The sequence below is a fragment of the Camellia sinensis genome, chromosome 7 (assembly GCF_055761805.1).
Source record: "Camellia sinensis isolate YWXY chromosome 7, ASM5576180v1, whole genome shotgun sequence".
Lineage (NCBI taxonomy): Eukaryota > Viridiplantae > Streptophyta > Magnoliopsida > Ericales > Theaceae > Camellia > Camellia sinensis.
The window spans coordinates 109,867,168-109,887,394 of record NC_138967.1 but is presented as its reverse complement, the minus strand read 5'-3'; the positions used below and the strand labels follow the sequence as shown (position 1 = coordinate 109,887,394).

Sequence of the window (20,227 nt, the reverse complement as noted above, 5' to 3'; positions counted from 1 at the left end):
TATATATTTTTATAGTTTATGATGAAAAACGATACTTCTCAATAATTTAGGAGATCTATTTAAGATTTACCTAAAATAACACAGAATGTAACAATTACTTGAAATTAACCAGCAATTTTTTTTTTATTTTATACCTGTTTGGAATAATCTAACTTAGTCATTTTTATTTTTTATTTTTTGAATTTTTTGTTGTTAGTGAATTTTTATAAAACTATATCAAAAAAAATTCGGTTTGTATTGTGTGAACGAATTTAAAAAGTGAATTTTTTTTTTCAAAAAAACTTAAAAAAAACAAAAAAAGTTAATTATTTTTTACTTATTTTAATTTTTTTTTAATTTTTCAATTCATTTCATTGAGTAGAATTCGAAAGTCTGATTTTTTTGGAAAAATTAAAAAAAAAAAATTCACTAAAACTAAAAATAAACAAAAAAAAAAAACCAAAAAATCAAACTCAAAATACTAACATATTGATAACAAAATTACCTAACACGCTTATATTTATTCCAACCTGATTTTAATAATAATAATAATAATAATAAAGTTCAAGAGAGTATTGATAAGATAGGATAAAATATAGAGGCATGTAAGTCAGGACTATCAAGGTTAGGATAAAATACAAAATTATATTATTAAAATAGTTAAGTTTAAAGTCAAGAATTCACTTGCAAAACCCAAAAAATTCGAGTAAAGATCCTCTACAGTTATAATGGTGTAGTGCAGTCTATAGTGCTTTTGTTGACAGCATACCACATCAAAAGTGAGAGAAATGGAAGTTTGAGATTTCTTCTTTCAAAACGGTGTCGTTTCGTTTTGTTTTGTTTTGTTTTTTTCCTTCACGTTTTTGTTTCTCTACACTCTATTTCCAAGCACAACTGTTTTTTTTCCTTCACGTTTTTGTTTCTCTGCACTCTATTTCCAAGCACAACAAACAAAAAATGGCAATAGAGAATAGAAGCGATGACTCCCATGATGTTCAATGAACAAACGAGAGTCCATTCCCAGATCTAAAAGAGCTCACCCTCCTCGGCAACCCATACTCCTTCTCTAGTGACATCCAACAACCCCTTAAATCTGACTAACTCCGACGACCAACCACCGGCCTTTGTAGCCTAACCCCTTTGCAGCTTTCTCCACCCACCTCTGGTACCACCTCAAGCCCTCTCCATTGTCAACACTAATCCATTGCAACCAGTGGTGGATTTAAAGAGGGACTAGAGGGGTCATGTGCCCCCTAGGGTTTGGATTTTTTATTTTATTTTAATACTTTATTACTTCATATACATATTTGAATGTTTCAATTAGTTGGTTGAAAAACCAAAAAGTCTAGTCGAGAGGAAGTTGGAGGATGAGAATAAGCAAGATTCAGAAAACATTTCAAATAAAAAAAAATTATACAAAAACTAATATTTAGAGTGAAATGTTAATGATATTTTTTAAATTATGAAAACAATAATAGTTGTTTTGATTGAAAATAAAAAGATTATGGCAAGACATATTATTATGTATGAAAGATGTATGAAAAAAGTTCAATCCAACGGTGATATCCATCATTATTGATATACAAACCTAATTAATCTTACTATGATATGGCACGTAGTAGATTATTAGTTATATTTGACATGTGCGATTTATCCTTCATATGTTATTTTACTATTGGTTGATGATATCACATGTCAATAATGACGTAGTATCACCATTTTGTTGAATTTTTACTCAAATTTTGTACGAAAAAATTATTTTATCATTATATAATTTATTTTAAGACTCATATACACGACTTTTTTTTTTTTTTTGTATTATCTATGATACACTAGTTAGTTATAAGTTACATTATCTTTTTAATTTTTCTCTAAATCAATTATAAAAATTTATGTAAAATATTTGTGTAATAATTTTTTAAATTGTAATTAATAAGAGTCCTTTTTTATTTATTTTTTCTGACTCCACCACTGTTTGCAAGGATGTGCAAAGACGCCGATCGATTTTGAGAAAGAGAGTGAAAAAGATCACACTCTTACATCGTGATTGTGAGAAAGAGAGTGAGCATGTGAGTAAGGATGGCGGAGGATGGAAGAGTAACAGAGAAAGTCCAGAACGCAATAGGAGAGGCAGCGATGCGGAGAGGAGTTGAATTTGGGGGATTGGGTAGGAAGAAGAGCTAGATATGGAAGGTTGTTGGGGAGGGTGGAGATGTTACTGAAGGAGATGTTGATGGCAGCCAATGTACAAGGGATGGGAAAGGGAAAGGGGATGAGAAAGAGGATGGGTAGGGGGCAACCAGCAATGGAACTTGCCAGAGAATAAGAAAAGCCTGCTGGTACTGCTATACCTTCTCTCACTAATTTTTTTTTATTATTTATTTTTAAGTGTGCATCAAAACTAGAGTCCGGATTCTCGGCCGCCCTTCCCGGCGGCCGTTCCAGCAGCCCCCCAAAACGACGTCGTTTTGGGGGTTTTTTTGATTTTTTTTTTTTTTCTTTCTTCTTCCTCGTTGGAAGACCGAACCAGAGGGAGGGGAGGGGAGGGAGAGAGAGAGGGGGAGGTGAGGGGAAGGAGAGAGAGAGGAAGGGAGAAGAAGAGGGAGCACCGGACTGGAGGGGGCCATAATCACCGGGGAGGGGGAGGAGGAGGAGGAGGAGGCGGAGGCGGGCCGGACGCGGAGGCGACGGCAGATCGGGCGACGATCGACGGCTGGCGTGCTCGACGACCTGCGACGGCGAGCTCGACGACCTGCGGACCCCAAAATCCGGCGAGCTCCCCTCCCCTTCCCTCCCCTCCGGCGAGCTCCCCTCCGGCGAGCTCCCCTCCCCTCCCCTCTGCTCTGCTCTGCTCTGGTTCTGCGAAAAAAAAAAAAAAAAACGGAAAACCCCCCAAAACGACGTCGTTTTGGGGGGGCTGCTGGGAACTGCCGCCCAAAAGGGCGGCCGAGGATCCAAATTCTCAAAACTACGTTGTTTTAGTACACTAAAAGAAACACTACAACTCAAGCACTACTGAGAATCTAAAATCGAATAATCTTACCCTACCATCCTATTTATCTACTACTATTATGAAACTATGAAGGGTTTGCATGTTTTTTACTTTTTTTAAATGGGAGTTTTTTTGATAAATCTATTTTCTAAGAGTTTTATTCCATTCAACTCATATTCTTTTTTACTATTCCATTAGGTCTTATTTGAAATAAGAAGACCAAAATACCTTTTTTATCTACTTATGTTCCATTTAGTTCACATTATTTTCTTATGTTTCAATAAGTCCTATGGGTGACATAATTACCAAAATACCCCTAATGTGAATGTTCACACCGTCAATGTGAATGTTCATATCGTCAATGTGTAGGGGCCCAGCCCATGTCGATCCTCGTGGGTACCCGAAAAAATTCGAGTCGGGCCAGGGCGGGCCCGACCCATTGACAATGTGAATATTAACATTGACATGTTAACATTCACATTAATAAGAGTGTAAAATTGGCCCGCGTCCCGTGGCGGTACAAAACCCACCCGCGGCCCATGGGCGGCCCGGGGCGGGCCCGGTCTGGCCCTCTTACAATGTGAATATTCACATTGACATGTTAACATTCATATTCATAAGAGTATAAAATTAGCCTGCGGCCCATAGGCGCCCAAAAGCCCGCCCACGGCCCGAGGCAGGCCCGACCCGGCCCGGCTCGGCCCGTTGACAATGTGAATATTCACATTGACATGTTAACATTCACATTGATAGGAGTGTAAAATTAGCCCGCGCCTCGTGGCTGCCCGAAACCCGCCCACGGCCTGTGGACGGCCTGGAGCGGGTCCGGCCCAGCCTGTTGACAATGTGAATATTCACATTGACATGTTAACATTCACATTGATAAGAGTCTAAAATTGGCTAGCAGCTTAGGGCGGGCCCGGCTCGTTGACAATGTGAATATTCACATTGATATGTTAACATTCACATTGATAAGAGTGTAAAATTAGCCCGTGCCTCGTGGCTGCCCGAAACTCACCCACGGCCCGTGGGCGGCCCGGGGCGGGCCTGGCCATTTTTTTTAATTCTTTTTAATTTTTTCTACCAAAATTTTATTATTTTCCACAAAAAAAGACACTATGCCTCGGCGCGAATCGGGCCTCGGACCGAGCCTTGAATAGGCCTTAATCGGGCTGATAGGCGGGGCTGAGCTTCAAAGTGATGGCCTAGGTCCTAGCCTAGGGTCTCGGACTAGGCTCGAGCCTGGGCCCAAACGAGCCTTTCCCGGGGCGGGTCGAGTCGGGCTGGCCCACAGGCCAAAAAATTAGGCCCAGGCCCTAGCCCTAGCACAAGGGTATTCGGGTTTTGGACGGGCCGATGGATCGAGCCTTGGGTCGGGGCAGTGGGCCTAGGCCTAGCCTCGAGCTTAGGTCAGACTTGGACGAGCCTGGCCATTTTTTTTTAATTCTTTTTAATTTTTTCTACCAAAATTTTATTATTTTCTACAAAAAAATACATTGCGCCTCGGGCGGGCTGGGCCTCAGACCGAGCCTTGAATGGGCCTTAAGCGGGCCGATGGGCCGGGCCGGGCTTCAAAGTGATGACCTAGGCCCTAACCTAAGGTCTCGGACATGCTCGGGCCCGAACCGAAACGAGCTTGCCCCGGGCCGTGGGCGGGCTTCGGGCTGCCCACGGGCCGCGGGCCAATTCTACATTCCTATCAATGTGCATTTTAACATGTCAATGTGAATATTCACATTGTCAACGGGCCGGGCCTACCCCGGGCCGCGGGCAAGTTTCGGACAGCGGGCAAATTTTACACTCCTATCAATGTTAATGTTAACATGTCAATGTGAATATTCACATTGTCACGGGTCGGGCCAAGCCCGCCTTGGGCTGCGGTCGGGCTTCAAGCTGCCCACGGGCTGCGAGCCAATTTTACACTCTTATCAATGTGAATGTTAACATGTCAATATGAATATTCACATTGTCAACGGGCCGAGTTGGGCCTGTCCTGGGCCGCTGGCCAATTTTATACTTTTATCAATGTGAATGTTAACATGTCAATGTGAATATTCACATTGTCAATCGGCCGGGCCCGCCCCAGGCCGCCCATGGACCGTGGGCGGGTTTCGGCAGCCACGAGGCGCCGGCTAATTTTACACTCCTATTAATGTGAATGTTAACATGTCAATGTGAATATTCACATTGTCAACGGACCGGGCTGGGCCCACCCCGGGCCCATGGGCCGCGGGCCAATTTTATACTTTTATCAATGTGAATGTTAACATGTCAATGTGAATATTTACATTGTCAACGGGCCGGACAGGGCCTGCGCCCGGGCCGTCCATGGGCCGCGGGCGGGTTTCGCGCCGCCACGGGACGCGGGCCAATTTTACACTCTTATTAATGTAAATGTTAACATGTCAATGTGAATGTTCACATTGTCAACGGGCTGGGCCTGCCCCGGCTCGCGGGCGGGTTTCGGGCTGCCCACGGGCCAATTTTACATTCCTACTAATGTGAATTTTAAAATATGAATGTTCACATCATAAAATTACTAACCGTTCAAAAGATATTTATAAGGGTATCAAAATTAAATATAAGGGCATAAGTGTCCAAGAAAATAGTGTAAATCAAGAAAAAGGACTTTATGAAATAAAACTATACATACATGAGACTAAATAGGTTAAAAAATTTCTTCATGAACTTCTTGGGTTAAAACACTTCTAAATGGGATTTATCAATAAAAATCTCTTTTTAAATTCTAATTTTACTCTCTCAAATTTACTATATTTTTTAAAAGTCATGAAGAGTCCTATATAAATTAACTATTTTTTTTTTATTTTCCAAGAGTCTTATATAAATATAAACAAACCGTCTTCCTTCTTATCAAAAAAAAAAAAAAAAAAAGTGTCCATATTTTTTACATTGATGATAATTGAAAATAAAAAATAATAATTATTTCTTATTTCTTGTGTCTACTTCTATGCTGATATATATAATGTTTACAATTAGCCATAATGGATCAAATCACTGTGAATAATTTTGGTTAAATCTTAAAGTTGTATGCATTCATTTGAATCTAGACAGAGGAAAGCGCATGCGTTATCTTTATACACTTTCTTTTTGTTTAAATTATGTTTTATGAACTATAATATTTTACATGATACTTATTGTTGGTGAAAATATCAGAAAAAATAACATTTTATTGATAAATAGTGCAATAAAAATGAGATACAACCAGATCCGGCTAAGGCACAGATATCTTATTTTCTTTAAGGAGATCAAACCCACTGCGATAGGAAGAACCCAAATACCGATGCAGCAGTCACAAAACTATGACTTCTCCCCTCCAGGATACAACAGCCTGACAACTTGTCGTATGGTTCAGGCCAACTTTGCACAAGATGGTGAACCCAAAGCTCCACCAAGAAAAACACCCTTCTTTGCTAGTAATCTCTCTTGTATAGAAAATAGTTGGTGTGTTGGTGTAGAAAAGAGTAGATAAGAGGAACTATTTATAGACTACTAGGACTTTACAAAAAATACCAAAAAAATAATAATGACCATGAACCTAGATAAAAAGGAGAGTCTCCAAAAAATTAACTCACCACCAAGTCCATGAACCTAATTAATCTTCATTCATGAACTAGACAAAAGGTCACTAAAACAATGAATCTCCATTCATAAACAAGATGAGATTCATGAACAAGACAAAAGAAGATTCATGAACAATATATATATATATATATATATATAAATAAAAGATATTAAAATGGTCCAATACTTTAATAACCAATGTATGATGTCAAAATTCTAAATAAGAACCACTTTCGTTGGTTTTACTTTTTGAATTTGTGATTTTTCATACTTTCTCAGTTTTGGTGATTAAAGATACCGGGATTTTTTCATATTTTATATTTAAATTATACTTTTACATGAAAATCTAATATCTAATAATCTAAATAGAATATAAAAGTAAAATATTGGTAAATTTTTTTATAAATTCAAACATGTACTGATTTTTTATTATCTATATATTTTTTGTTATTATTATTTAATATTAATAATTTTTTTTCCAAAAAAGAATACACAACAAATTATTTTCTAAGTGTATTTAGATTAAGTGAATCTAAATCTAAAAGTAAAAAATAAAAATTATTAAATTAAGTGAATCTAAAAAGAAAATAAAGTGATTATTTAAAAAAAAAAAATTGTCAAAGACAAAAAAAAAAAAAAACTAAAAAATTCAAAACAATAAAAAACAAACCAAGCCAAACACTATAAGCTTCTCTTCTTCTTTTTTTTTTTTTTTTTAAATCTTTTTTCACTAATCTCTAATTTTACATAAATTATTTATAACTCTTTTTTTTCAATTTTTATGTGAATTTAATAATCTAATTAAAAAGTTGTGCATAAACACAAAAATGTAACATTAAATATTTACATTATAACTAACTATTTAATTGTGAATAATTAACTTCTCATTGTTACCTATATTATACGTTGTCAATTTATAATGCTATATTATCATTAGATACTTTAATTTGTAACATGTATCATTTAGTAATATAGTTATATTTGCTAGGAAAAAATTGATAAATTATGTATTATTCTCCTATCAATTTATGTTCAATACATATATACATACATGTTATATAAACAAGTGTCCACAATAAACACTTTTAATAACAAATCAAGACTTTGCAAAACACCTCTACTAAGACAATAATTGTACTTTTTTCCCCCTCACATAAAAAATCACATTATTAAGGGAAAATGGATTTTAAAATTCATAACAATATGATATTGCCTCAAACTCTTACTCCTTAAAATATGTTTTATTATAATGAGTTATAATTGTGAGTAAGAAAAAAAAAAAAAGAAGATTGTGAAACAAAAATTACAAAAGATCTATTGAAACATAATTTCTTAGCAAAGTTAGATGAATTGAAGCAGGAATTGTCTTATCTGTTATGAAATTCAAAGAAAAACAATGTACATCATGCACACATTTTAGTCAAATTACAAGAAAAAAAATCAAATGATGTCCAAACATTACCGCAACAACTCAATGATGTAGAAAATAAATATATCAAATAAAAAGTTTTGATCAATTTTTATCATATGCTAATTACTTATAGATGACATAATAAATTGTGTAACTTGACAGTTTCATGAAAGTGACTCTGCAAATAATTATAAGCATGGATCTATAAAATATTGTGAAAATAATTATGAAATTTATATATAATCGAAATATTAAACTACAATATTATTCTATTTTCTTGAAAAAACTATTCTACATTTTCTATATAAATGAAAATATACTAATAACTAATGTTATATTTTTCATCATGCAAGATATTCGTGGTGTAGGAAATGAGACTCAATAACTCTTAATGTATACAAATATATTACATATTAATGTTAATACATTTTTGCACCAATAGTATGCAAATAATATGCAATAGTAGGTCCAATGAATTTGTATTATGAGATAAACTATTAAACAAAATTGTGGAATTATGCAAATAATTTCATACCTTCAATTGTATTAAGGTACAAATTATGAAAAATTGAAGCGGAAAGCTGATAGAAAAAGATTTGTGTAATACTATATATTCAAAGGACCTGTTTATTATTTTATTGTGATAAGATTGTGATATCAATAATCTAGGTATAAATTAATATTTATGTTTATAAAATTTCTTATTTATCATGTAAATGCTTTAGCCGAGTATGTATTCATTTTTTACTTAGTTATAGTTTGGATACATATCAATTTATCCATACAAGTCCCCATACCTTGTATATATATATATATATTACATACCAATTTAAGAGACACATATAATTATAATACTAATAATTGATGAAAAATCACATATAATGTGCATTGCGTGTGCCAACCACTAATATTAAAAAGAAGTGATGGTAAAGGATGTTAAGAGGCGGGGTTAATTTTTTTTTTTTTTTTGGGAAAGGGGAATGAAAAATCACATATAATGTGTATTGCGTGTGCCAACCACCAATATTAACAAAAAGTGATGGTAAAGGATGTTATGAGGTGAGGTTAATTTTTTTTGGGAAAGGGGGGATTTGGGAGGGAAAAGGGTCAGGTTTGTTTTAGTTAATTTTGTAGATTGGATAGTGTTATTAGATTTGTGAGATTCTTTACAGGTTTTGTTTCGATAATTCAAATCATTCAATGTGTAGAATTTATTGAATATTTTATTTTTGTAAAAAATCACATTGATCGGATATCGATAGTTACTTGATCGGATTATACTTTTGTCAGTAATTTATTTTAAAAATTATATTTACTGTTAACAGAAATTTGATCTGATCAAATAACTATCGATATTCAATCAACGTTATTTTTTACAGGAATAAAGTATTCAACAAGTTCTAAATATTAAACGATTCAGATTATTGAAACATGATCCGTGATAAACTCTCATAGAGCTCGTTTTGGAAGTTAGGTTTGGGACTTTTTTGACTAAAATAGTCAAAAAATATAAAATAAGTTTTTTAATCTAATAAGACAAAATATCACATCCAATCCATAATCATTAAGTTATTTCTTTCATAAAAGTCAAAAAAATCAAAAAATTTATTCCAAACGAAACGTTTTAATCCCAAACTTAAATAATTAAAAAGATAAAAAATCACAAAATTAAAAAATCAACTCACACTAACAAACCGATAGACCTAACAACACATTCCAGTTCAACCTCGGAGTTCAACCTCGGACTGGAGAGAAAGTTAGCCAGAAAAAAGCTCGCGACACATACAACAAAAACAAAAACACTAGGGGCCACTTGACGTGGCAATCTCGGGCGAATTGCATGTCATCCTGACCCAAAAAAAACAACAATGATTCATCCCACTAAAAACATCACCACTAATAGCACTAATGCATTAAAAAAGTAAAAAAAAAAAAAAATACAATTCCAAGACCAAAACATCACATCATTAATGGCGGGACCCACTGCCACCTAATTAGTGGGAGCACTAATTAGTGCTCCTAAGCATTTTTCCAAAAAAAAAAAAAAAGTTGAGAAATCCCGCACTCCTACCTACCTCAGCTGTCACCACTTGCCCGTGTTGATCTGGTACCAACTTTGTTCAAGGCCTAGTTCAAAAAATAAAAAAATGAAATAATAATAATAATAAATAAATAAATAAATAAACTGAAAAATAATAAATGGCTTGGCTATTGGGATAATGGTAATTTTCTTTTTTTTTTTGGTGTTTATTTATTTATTTATTAAAATATTATTATTTTATTGGATGAATTACGAATATATCTCTTGAGGATTGGTTAAATACAGATTATACCATATGTTTTTGAAAATTATATCCCGCCTTTTAAGTTTTTAATCGCATAACAATTGATTCATTTTATTAATAAATTATCAAATAATTAACATTTTTTAACGATATAATAAATATATTTCTGAGAGGGGAGATTTGCGCGTTAGTACGGCCGAGCTACAATAACACCGATCATGACGAACCGCACGGCGCCGAGCAGACACAAATCAATGCTTGGCCGAGATATGACGCGGCCGAGCGCGCAGCGGTGTCTGATGACCAAGCTAAGAGGAGCCTGGACTAGACTTGAGATGCGATTGGCGCCAGCATGCGCCTAACCGTTCGGCCGAGATGGACGGGCTTCATGTGATCAAGAATGAGAAACGGTGGAAGTCCAGCGTGCTTCATGGCCGGTCAGTCAGGTAGGACCGATCATAAATAGCCCGGTCATAAGCATGACACTTTGGCCCCTTTGCCAAGTGACAGGTCGGCGTTTATTAGCTCGGTTGTGTGCTTGTGGAGAATTGCCTCCATAAGGAACCGGCCGGTCGTGGTACTCCGGTTAAGTGTGCCACCTAAGCCAATGGCCTGAGGGAGAGGTATCTGCTCCACGCACGCACCAATACCGTTTGGCAGTTCTGCATGTGCTGGTTGGAGGACAAAATCTTTACACGCGTAAGGTAGTGAGAGGCAAGCACTGCCACCTGTACAGGGAAGGACAACAGAGGTAGTGCTCGCACGATCTTGGGGCTGTATGGCCAGCCTAGAAATAGTGGAGGAAGGTGAACGTTAGAGGTATGCAACTTCTTCCCCAAAGAGAATACTCTCTCTCTAACAGTCTTCTTCTTCCCCAAGAGGACTGATTTGATCGTCGGAGGGTCTATCCAACACACCACCGCCGGGCAGCTCACCGTTTCTGTGTTGCTAGGTAAATGCCGTCAAGAGAAGCTTAGAGTACAAGGAGTACGGAAAGCAGAGGATATTACGCCCCCGTACAATTGGCGTCGTCTGTGGGAAGTCTTTGATACTCAACCCTTGTTCTTTAAGCTTCTTCGACGATTTCCATGGCCAACAACGGCGAAGCCCCACTATCCGTCGTCGATGGCGTCACACCTGAGTACGTCCGCTTGAGAGAAGGTCCTCCGAATATTCCAGCCATGGTGGGCCTAGAGACTCCTTCGCGAGGTGCGCGAGACAAACGCAGGAGGAGTACTGATCTCTCGCAGAGTCCTGAGGGCCGCCGACGCCGGGGGGAGTCCCATGCGCAGCGCCTGGAGCACAAACTCAAGGACCAAGACGCCCTCATTCGCAAGATGGCGGCGGAGATGGAGCTGCTGAAACGCCAGATTAAAGGGAAGGGTGTTGCTGGAGAGGGCAACCTCAGTGAGCGCACCCCGTCCCCTCGTTGTAGCAGTTGCCGCTAGGGGAGGACTCACTCTCTCTCCATCACCAGGAACTATGGAGTTGGAGATTCCGACCAAAGAGAGGGCAGGTCCCTCTCTCGCTACAGCACTTACCGCCCCTCACGCCCAACGCCGACGTCGGGATCCTCTTTCTCCACACGTTCCAGGGACTTGAGGGATGTATTGAAGGAGAGGGTGTGCCGTCGGGAGGCTCAGAGAGTGTCGGCATTGCAGAGGTTGAACGCTCCAGTTCGTTGTAGTGAGGAAGTGGCGATGCCAGCCCCCAAAGTGATGGCCCCTGCGCTGGTGGACAAAGAGCTGGCGCGACTTACAGCCACGCCGCTGTCTCCAGAGATTGAGAGTACGCCACTCCCCCCCGGATTCCCCCAGCCAAAGTTCACTTTGTACGACGACAAGACGGATCCGTACATGCATGTGAGCCATTACCGGCAAGTAATGGCTGGACACTAGTGCAACGACGCCTTGATGTGCCTCATATTCCCAGTAAGCTTGGGAGAGCTGGGTTTGAAGTGGTTCGAAAGGCTCCCGGAGGGGAGTATTGAGGGGTGGCAGCAACTAGCGGAAGCCTTCGTCACCAGATTCAAAACCAACAGACGAACGTCGAAGGAGGTCGACCATCTCCTGGGCGTCAAGATGGAGTCTGGATGTTCGTTGAAGGCATACAATGCGAAATACTGGGAAACTTACAATGAGATCCTAGACTGCCCCACCAATCTGGCGGTCACTCAATACAAATGGGGTCTCCCAGTCGGACACAGGCTGCGAGATTCACTCACGATGCATCAACCCACAACCATGGAATCATTGATGCAGCGGATCAATGAGCACATTCGTATGGAGGATGATGCCGCCTCCGCGACCGAGAAGGCTAATCCGGTCGCGGCGGACAGAAGGGTGGCGGGAAAAGTTCACTCGGTTGGGCAGGAGGATAGCCGCCCAAACAACCGGTCAAAAGATCAGCGCCATGGTTCAAACCGTGATGACAGAAACAAGGGTCGTTGAAACGACCGGGCTGACACTCCCCGTGATGCAGCGGAGGATGCCAAAAGAAAATTAAAGGCACGGACTGGAATCACCACGGTATTTAAAATCCCCATCTATCGCATATTGAGCGAGATTCGAGGTGAACCCTTCGTCCGTTGGCCGGCCAAGTTGGGGAGTGCGCAGAGGGGCTTCAATTCAAAATATCGCTGCACCTTTCATGAAGAACGGGGGCACCGAACAGAGGACTACTTGCCGCTCAAACAACACTTAGAGGAGTTGGTGGCGGCGGGGCATCTTGACCAATACATAGATGGGGGCATCAAGGCCACGCCAGCGGACCAAGCCGAGCCAAACGGCCTGGTTGCCCTAGAAGCGCCCTCGCAAGGTGTAATCAACGTCATCCACGGCATCATTGAACCGGCCAGGGTCTGCGAGCTGAGAGGGATGATCAAGATCTGTTCAGCCCACTGTGAAGAAGGGAAAGACCGAAGAGAGGGACATCCTTTCATTCTCGACCAAGGACTTGGAAAGAGTTCAGATCCCGCACAATGATGCTTTAGTAGTCACTCTTCGCGTCAAAGACTTTGACATCAAGAGAATCTTGATCGACCAGGGGAGTTCGGTAGAAAATATGTATTATGACGCGTTTAAACAAATGAAGTTGGAAGACAAGGACTTGGCCCCCGCAACGTCCCCTTTGGTCGGCTTCAACTCACAGCCAGAATGGCCAATCGGAAATATTATTTTGCCGGTTAAAGCGGGATCGGTCGTAAAGCAAGTAGAGTTCTGGGTGCTCAAAGTTCCATCGACTTACAACTTGATCTTAGGCAAGGGCTGGCTGTACGCCATGCAAGCGGTTGCTTCGACCTTCCACCAAGTCATGCTCTTTCCGACACCAAGCGGACAAATAGAGGAAGTTTGGGGAGACCAGGTGATGGCGAAACAATGCTTCGTTGCGGTAAATGGCAGCCGAGCGGCCAAAGGGTTCGTCTAAATGATTGAGGGGCCCGAGGGTAAAGAGGTCCTTGAAGACGTAGGAAGAAAGGCCGAGGAAAAATCGGTCGAAGATTTGGTGGAAGTGCGCATTGACGAGAACGATCCAACTAAATTCTTCCTCTTGGGATCATCCTTGTCTAGCGCGGAGCGGATGGATTATGCCAACTTCTTGGTTTCCAATTTGGAGGCCTTTGCCTGGACGCCTTACGAAATGCCTGGCATCGACCCGAGCTTCATTTGTTATCAGTTGAATGTCTTCCCCAATGTACGGCCAGTCATTCAAAGGACGCATCGCTCAGCCTTGCACCATGTTGAAGTGGTGGCAGAAAAAGTGAAGAATTTGTTGGAAGTTGGGGCCATAGAGGAGGTGCAATACCCTCGGTGGATATCCAACACGGTGGTTGTTCCAAAGAAGAACAGCAAGTGGCGAGTCTGTGCTGACTACAAGACCGTCAACCGAGCTTGCCCCAAGGATAGCTTTTTCCTCCCACGAATTGACCAGCTGGTGGACTTAACCGCTGGCCATCAAAGGTTTAGCTTCCTGGATGCATATCGCGGCTACCACCAGATAGCCATGTATAAACCGGACAGAGAGATCACGTTGTTCACAACCCCCAGAGGCTTATATTGCTACAAAGTCATGTCGTTCGGACTAAAGAACACCGGGGTGACTTTTCAACGGATGGTGACAAAGATGTTCGCCCCAATGCTGGGCCATACCATGGAGGCCTACATCGACGATATGGTGGTGAAAAGTAAGGAGAAAGCTCAGCACCTCTCCGACCTAGCAGAGATGTTTGCTATACTTAAACACCACAAGCTTCGTTTGAATGCTTCCAAATGCGCCTTCGGAGTCGGCACCGGGAAGTTTTTGGGTTTTCTGGTCACAAATCGAGGGATTGAAGCTAACCCATCACAGATCAAGGCTATACAAGACCTGGAGCGTCCTAACTCCACGAAGGACGTGCAACATCTTGTCGGGATGGCAGTCGCGTTGAACAGATTTATCAGCTGGTCTTCTGATCGTTGCAGGCCCTTCTTTAAAACTTTGAAGTCCAAGTTCTTCTGGGATGACGAATGCGACCGCGCACTAGCAGACCTGAAAGCATATCTCTCTTCAGCCCCTATTTTGGTCACACCTCAGCCGGGCGAAGAGTTGTACCTCTACTTGGCTGTCTCTCAACACGCAGTCAGCGCGGTATTGGTTCGTGCTGAAGGCATCCAGCACCTACTGATCTTCTATGTAAGCAAGACTCTGCTCCCAGCCGAAACGAGATATCTTCCCTTGGAAAAATTGGCGTTGGCCCTAATGATGGCGTCAAGAAAGCTAGCACACTATTTTCATGCCCATACAATAGTTGTGTTAACCGAGTTCCTGCTCAAAATGCTTTTTGAAAAGGCAGACTTCACTGGGAGAATTTTGAAATGGGCCGTGGAATTAGGGCAATATGACATCAAGTTCCGACCGCGCACCGCAATCAAGGCTCAAACACTTGCTGACTTTGTGGCGGAATTTGCCCCTGGGATGCATCCAGTCTGCCCAATTGATTTGGTTAGTGCGGATTTAGCACAACCCATGGTTCTGGCAACAAAAACAAGTGTTGGTGCGCAAGAGGAGGAAGGGCAAAGAGCGACCGAACTAGCGAAGGCGAATAACTCGATGAAGGAGGAAGTCAACCAAGACGAGGAAAGAGACCAGAATGAGCCAACCAGAGACTTGGATTTGAGGAGTTCCCAAAACCCTTTTGATTGCTGGAAGCTGTTTGTCGGCGAGATGTGGAAACTCTTCGTCGATGGGGCATCCAACAGACATGGGGCCGAGCTGGGTATCGTGCTGATTTCACCGGACGGAATGATCATTGAACAAGCAATTACGCTCGGTTTCCCGGCGTCCAACAACGAGGCGGAATATGAATCCCTCCTTGCCGGGCTAAGAAGCGCACTAAGAATGAAAACGTCGGCCCTGATGGTGTTCAGCGATTCCAAGCTAGTGGTCAATCAAGTCTCAGGGGAGTACGAGGCCAGAGATGAAAGAATGGCCAAGTATCAGGCGCTGGCGCGTGCAGAGATCAAGAAGTTCGATGCCATAAGGATAGAGCAGATCAACCGCGAAAGAAACAACACGGTTGATGAGTTGGCCGGGCTCGCTTCTACTCAGACATTTTTTCCCAACCCCTTGATGATAGAATTTTTACCGCGGCCAAGTATAGAAGAATCGGAAGTGGCCGAGGTACTTTGCACCGACTTGGGCCCTTCTTGGATGGATCCTATCATCGTCTTCCTGAAAGATGGAATTCTACCAAAAGAAAAGAAGGCGGCACACAAGATCCGGGCAAAGTCAGAGCGGTTTTGGCTCTCCCCATCCGGGGCCTTGTACAAGAAATCTTTCACCGGGCCGTATTTGAAATGTGTCCACCCCACCAAGGTGGAGGCTTTCCTCTATGAGATACACGAGGGCATCTGTGGCAGCCATACTGGGGGCATATCCTTGGCTTACCGAGCAGTTTCTCAGGGTTATTGGTGGCCGCGCATGCAGGCAGATGCGCAAAAATATGTTCGCAGGTGCGAGAAGTATCAGAAGTTTGCCCACCAGATCCACCAGCCGGCTAGAGATTTACTCCCTCTCACAAGTCCTTGGCCGTTCGCGCTTTAGGGGTTGGATATTGTTGGGCCACTCCCAGCTGCACCGGGTAATTGCAAGTTCTTCATCGCCGCCACCGACTATTTCACCAAGTGGGTTAAGGCCGAGCCACTAGCGACCATAAGGGAAAAGGACGTGAAGAAGTTTGAATGGCAAAACGTCATCACCCGTTTGGTATACCCAAGGCCCTCATCTCGGATAATGGCACTCAATTTGATAGTAAACTCTTTTGCGGATTTTGCGAAGAGTTGAAGATCGAGTTCTACAATTCAACGTCGGCCTATCCTCAGTCAAATGGTAAAGCAGAGGCCTCAAACAAGACCATCCTAGACGGGCTGAAGAAGCGGCTTGAGAAGGCTAAGGGCAAGTGGGCTGAAGAACTCCCTAATGTGCTCTGGGCATACCGCACTACGCCAAGGCGATCAACTGGGGAAACACCATTTGCTTTGGCCTATGGCATGGAGGCCGTCATTCCATTGGAAATTGGCATGCCAACCATCCGCTGTGAAAGTTTCCAGCCAGATCTGAATAATGAAGCGGTGGCATTGGAGTTGGACCTTGCTGAAGAAAGGAGGGAGCGAACATTGATCCACATAGCAGCTTATCAACAAGAACTCTCCAAAAAGTACAACAAGGCTGTGCACCCTAGGCTATTCAAGATTGGGGATTGGGTATTAAGAAAGGTGCTTGGCAACACAGTGGTCCCTGGCGAAGGAAAGCTCGGTGCAAATTGAGAAGGACCATACAAGGTGATTGGTCTTGCTGGTAAAGGGGCATACCATCTGGAATATTTAGATGGCAAGGCTGTCCCCAGACCATGGAATACGGCCAACCTTAAGGTCTTTTACTTTTAAGATGTAATTTGCTTGTGTTGTTTAGCTTTTCTAGACCTTTAGCCTTTTGGCACTTAATGTAAAAGATAGCAATGCTTTTGTAATGAAAAATAGCCCTATTGTTGTTTGGTATTACATCTTTGTACAATGAATTCGCAAGGACGCAAGGCAATTATGGACGCCAGGGGCAAGGAGACCGACCTGAATGGGACCGGACTGATTTCCACTCGCCAGAATGGAAGCAGACCGCACAAACAGTTGGCGCATTGTCCAACGATATAATTGGTGTATGGACCAATTCGCATTAGGGCCAAGTTGGTTTTGCTCGCCCGGTTGAAATGTTGGCGTCATGACCAACTTAACTGAAACATTGGTGTTTTGCCCAATGTAAGGGCCGAGCTGATGTTGCTCGGCCCGGTTGGTATATTGGTGTCTTGTCCAATATGGAAAACGAGCGGAGTTTGCTCGGCAGAATTCGCAATGTTGGAGTTTTGTCCAACCGATAAAAAGCCGAGCTGACTTTGCTCGGCAGAAAAGAAATGTTGACGATCTACCCAACTGAAAGGGCGAGCTGGTTTTTGCTCGGTCACATTAAAGTACTGGAATTTTATAAAGTTTGAAAACCCGTCAAGGCCGAGCTGATTTTGCTCGGCCCCGTTCCTGAGCCCTTAATTTCGAACCGAGCATATTTTGCTCGGCATTTTAAAAGGTGCATTTGAAATTCCAAAAGAGCCGAGTTGCTAGTTGAAGTTTGAACACGTTTATGGAAATTTTGCACGTCGAAGCCAGAAAGCAATAGAAGTTAAACGGGCAAAAAGTTCAAATTTCATTGATTGACGAAATTGAGTTACAATTGTGGGGCCCTAGCCTGGTTACATTAAACAAAGAAAGACAAGAGACGAAAATAAAGCAGGAAAGAGGAGGTGGCATTTCAGTCCAACTCCAGATCAACCGTCTGCTCGGTGACCTCCAGAGTCTGCCCGGCCACCTCCGGACTATGCTCGGGCAGGCCTTCTTCCAACTCATCATCTGCGTCCTCCACCGCGACAACCTCCCGATCGGCTACTTGATCTTCAGCATCCTGAGACGCTTCAGGAGAAGTTTGCTCGGTTTGTTGCGTTGCGGCGGTGGCTTCTTCTGCAGCTTCCTTTTTGGCCTCCTTTATGAGCCTCTTCTGCGCGGTGCTCGCATAGGCCTGCATATAGTACGGTATGAAGGCCGCAGGCGGATGTAAGAACATGTTAGCATCCTGACCGAGGCCAACTTTCTCCACGGCAGCTTTCCAACCGCACTGGAAAAAGATGTCCTTGGTCTCCTGCACCTGCCGTTCATACGTTCTTTCGCCTTGAGCATAGCCCTTGTCTTCGGCGTCGCTAACCGCCTTATCTTTCTCCTCTTTATGGACATCGCGCAGCTTCCTCAGCTCGGCGAGATACCGGGCTTTGGTCGACTTCACGGCCCGCTGTTTGTTCGCTTTAGCTCGGTTGACCTTTTGGCTCAGGTTATCTCGTTCGGCCTCAACTGCTTCCTGCGCGGCCTTAAGCTTCGATATCTTGGCCTTTTGGGCCTTGTTCTCAGCTATTGCATCCCGCAGGCTCTGCCGCACTTTGATCATTCGGTTGTGGGCCAAATAGTTCTTTTGCGCGGCCTGAAAACAAGCGAGAGATCGTGAGTATTCAAGAAACCGAGCAAAAACCGAGCAAACAGTTTGACGTAAAGAATGGAGAACTTACCAGCACTATGGATTTTGCCGCCGAGCGGAGGACCTTGAGGTCGGAAAGCTCGTCGTGTTTTTTCATATCAGCGGGCAAAATCAACTCCTTGGTCAAATTGAAACCAAGCGAGTAGTCCTTGTCCGCGTAGATAGAGTCCTCAGCAGAAACTGCTCGGCCCTGGTATTTGAACTCGGGCGCCCAGACCGGGGGGGTGGCTGGGCCCTTGGATTTGTCGATCTGTGGTTGCTCGGTCTGGTCCCCGAGCTCGGTAGAGACGTGATCGGTAGAGTCTTCATCTGCCAGACGCGGCCCGGTTTGCTCCTTCCTCGGCCGCTTCTTGGACCGACCAGCCGGTTGCTTGCTGGCAAGTGCCAGCACTGCCCCTTCTTGTTGACCGGTGGGTGTGAAGGATGTCCCCCCAGTTGCCTCCGGTTCTTGGGACTCACCTTCTTCCCCGGTGATCATGGACTTGATGGCCCTGATTTTCGCCATTTCTTGCTCGGCGGTGAGTGGAACAAGCCTGATCGGTGGTAGGTTTGGATCTGGTTCTGAGGTTGGCGCACGTAGAAAGTCGGTAACCCGGCTCTTACGTGGTGCGGTGTAGTAGTAGGTCTGTTCGAAGCCGAGCAGTTTCGAAGCCTCCCTCTCCTCGGTAGGATGGCACAGCAGGGCTGTAATGGACTCTTGGTTGGCCCGGTAGTAGTCTGCTGCTAGGTGCTTATCTGCAAAAAGAAGACAAGTGTTAGATCGGCATGGAAAGTAATTGATGCATAAAGAAAATAGCGCCGTCAGCCGAGCGACTCACCGGCACTGCCAAAATCCTTTCTAATATACCATCCCGGTATGGGTGCCTTGGTGTCCTCATAGCGACCGGACACCCACAAGAAGTCGTCGTCGTTGGTCTCCTTGTCCGGGTTGCCCTCTATTAGCTTTGGTCGGCCTTTTCTTGACTTTGAGGTACCAGCAAAGCCCACTCTTATTTCTACTTAGACTATACTGGTGAAAAATTTCAGCCAGACCGAGATTGAGACCGAGCCTCCGGTTCAGCTCGACGACCTCGTTTATTATTTTGTAAGTTTTATTTGAAACTTGGGTCGGGCAAAGCCTTGTCTGCCTCAAAAATTCGCAGATCAAGGGTTGAACCGGGAAGCGGAGCCTTTCCTCTACTATTGATACGCCGGTGAAGGGGCACCGGTCTAGATCCCCCCAAGGGGTGTTTCCCTTTCTGGCGAGCTCTAAGATGACGTCATCTGGGATGTTGTACTCCCTACGAAACTCGGCCATCGCACCGGGCGAGCTTACCATGAATCGGTACTTGCCCATCTATCTCGGTTTTATTTGGTGAACTAACTGGTATCTCG

General features: G+C 42.7%; 1 protein-coding gene across 1 annotated transcript; it reads left to right on the top strand.

Annotated features, from left to right (window-relative positions):
* The first annotated feature begins 13,675 nt into the window (after window positions 1–13,675).
* On the top strand, window positions 13,676–17,052 carry LOC145796027 (uncharacterized). The gene is made up of 3 exons (XM_082881000.1): window positions 13,676–14,208; window positions 14,296–16,023; window positions 16,737–17,052. Exons 1-3 carry the CDS (start codon window positions 13,676–13,678, stop codon window positions 17,050–17,052), a joined length of 2,577 nt encoding a protein of 858 aa, XP_082737126.1.
* Window positions 17,053–20,227: the final 3,175 nt, after the last annotated feature.

Coding starts and splice junctions, on each gene's coding strand:
- LOC145796027 (XM_082881000.1), top strand. CDS start 13,676: ATGATTGAGGGGCCCGAGGGTAAAGAGGTCCTTGAAGACGTAGGAAGA. Junction 14,209..14,295: donor TTAACCGCTGGCCATCAAAG/GTTTAGCTTCCT, acceptor CACAACCCCCAG/AGGCTTATATTGCTACAAAG. Junction 16,024..16,736: donor ATCCGGGCAAAGTCAGAGCG/GTTTTGGCTCTC, acceptor CACTACGCCAAG/GCGATCAACTGGGGAAACAC.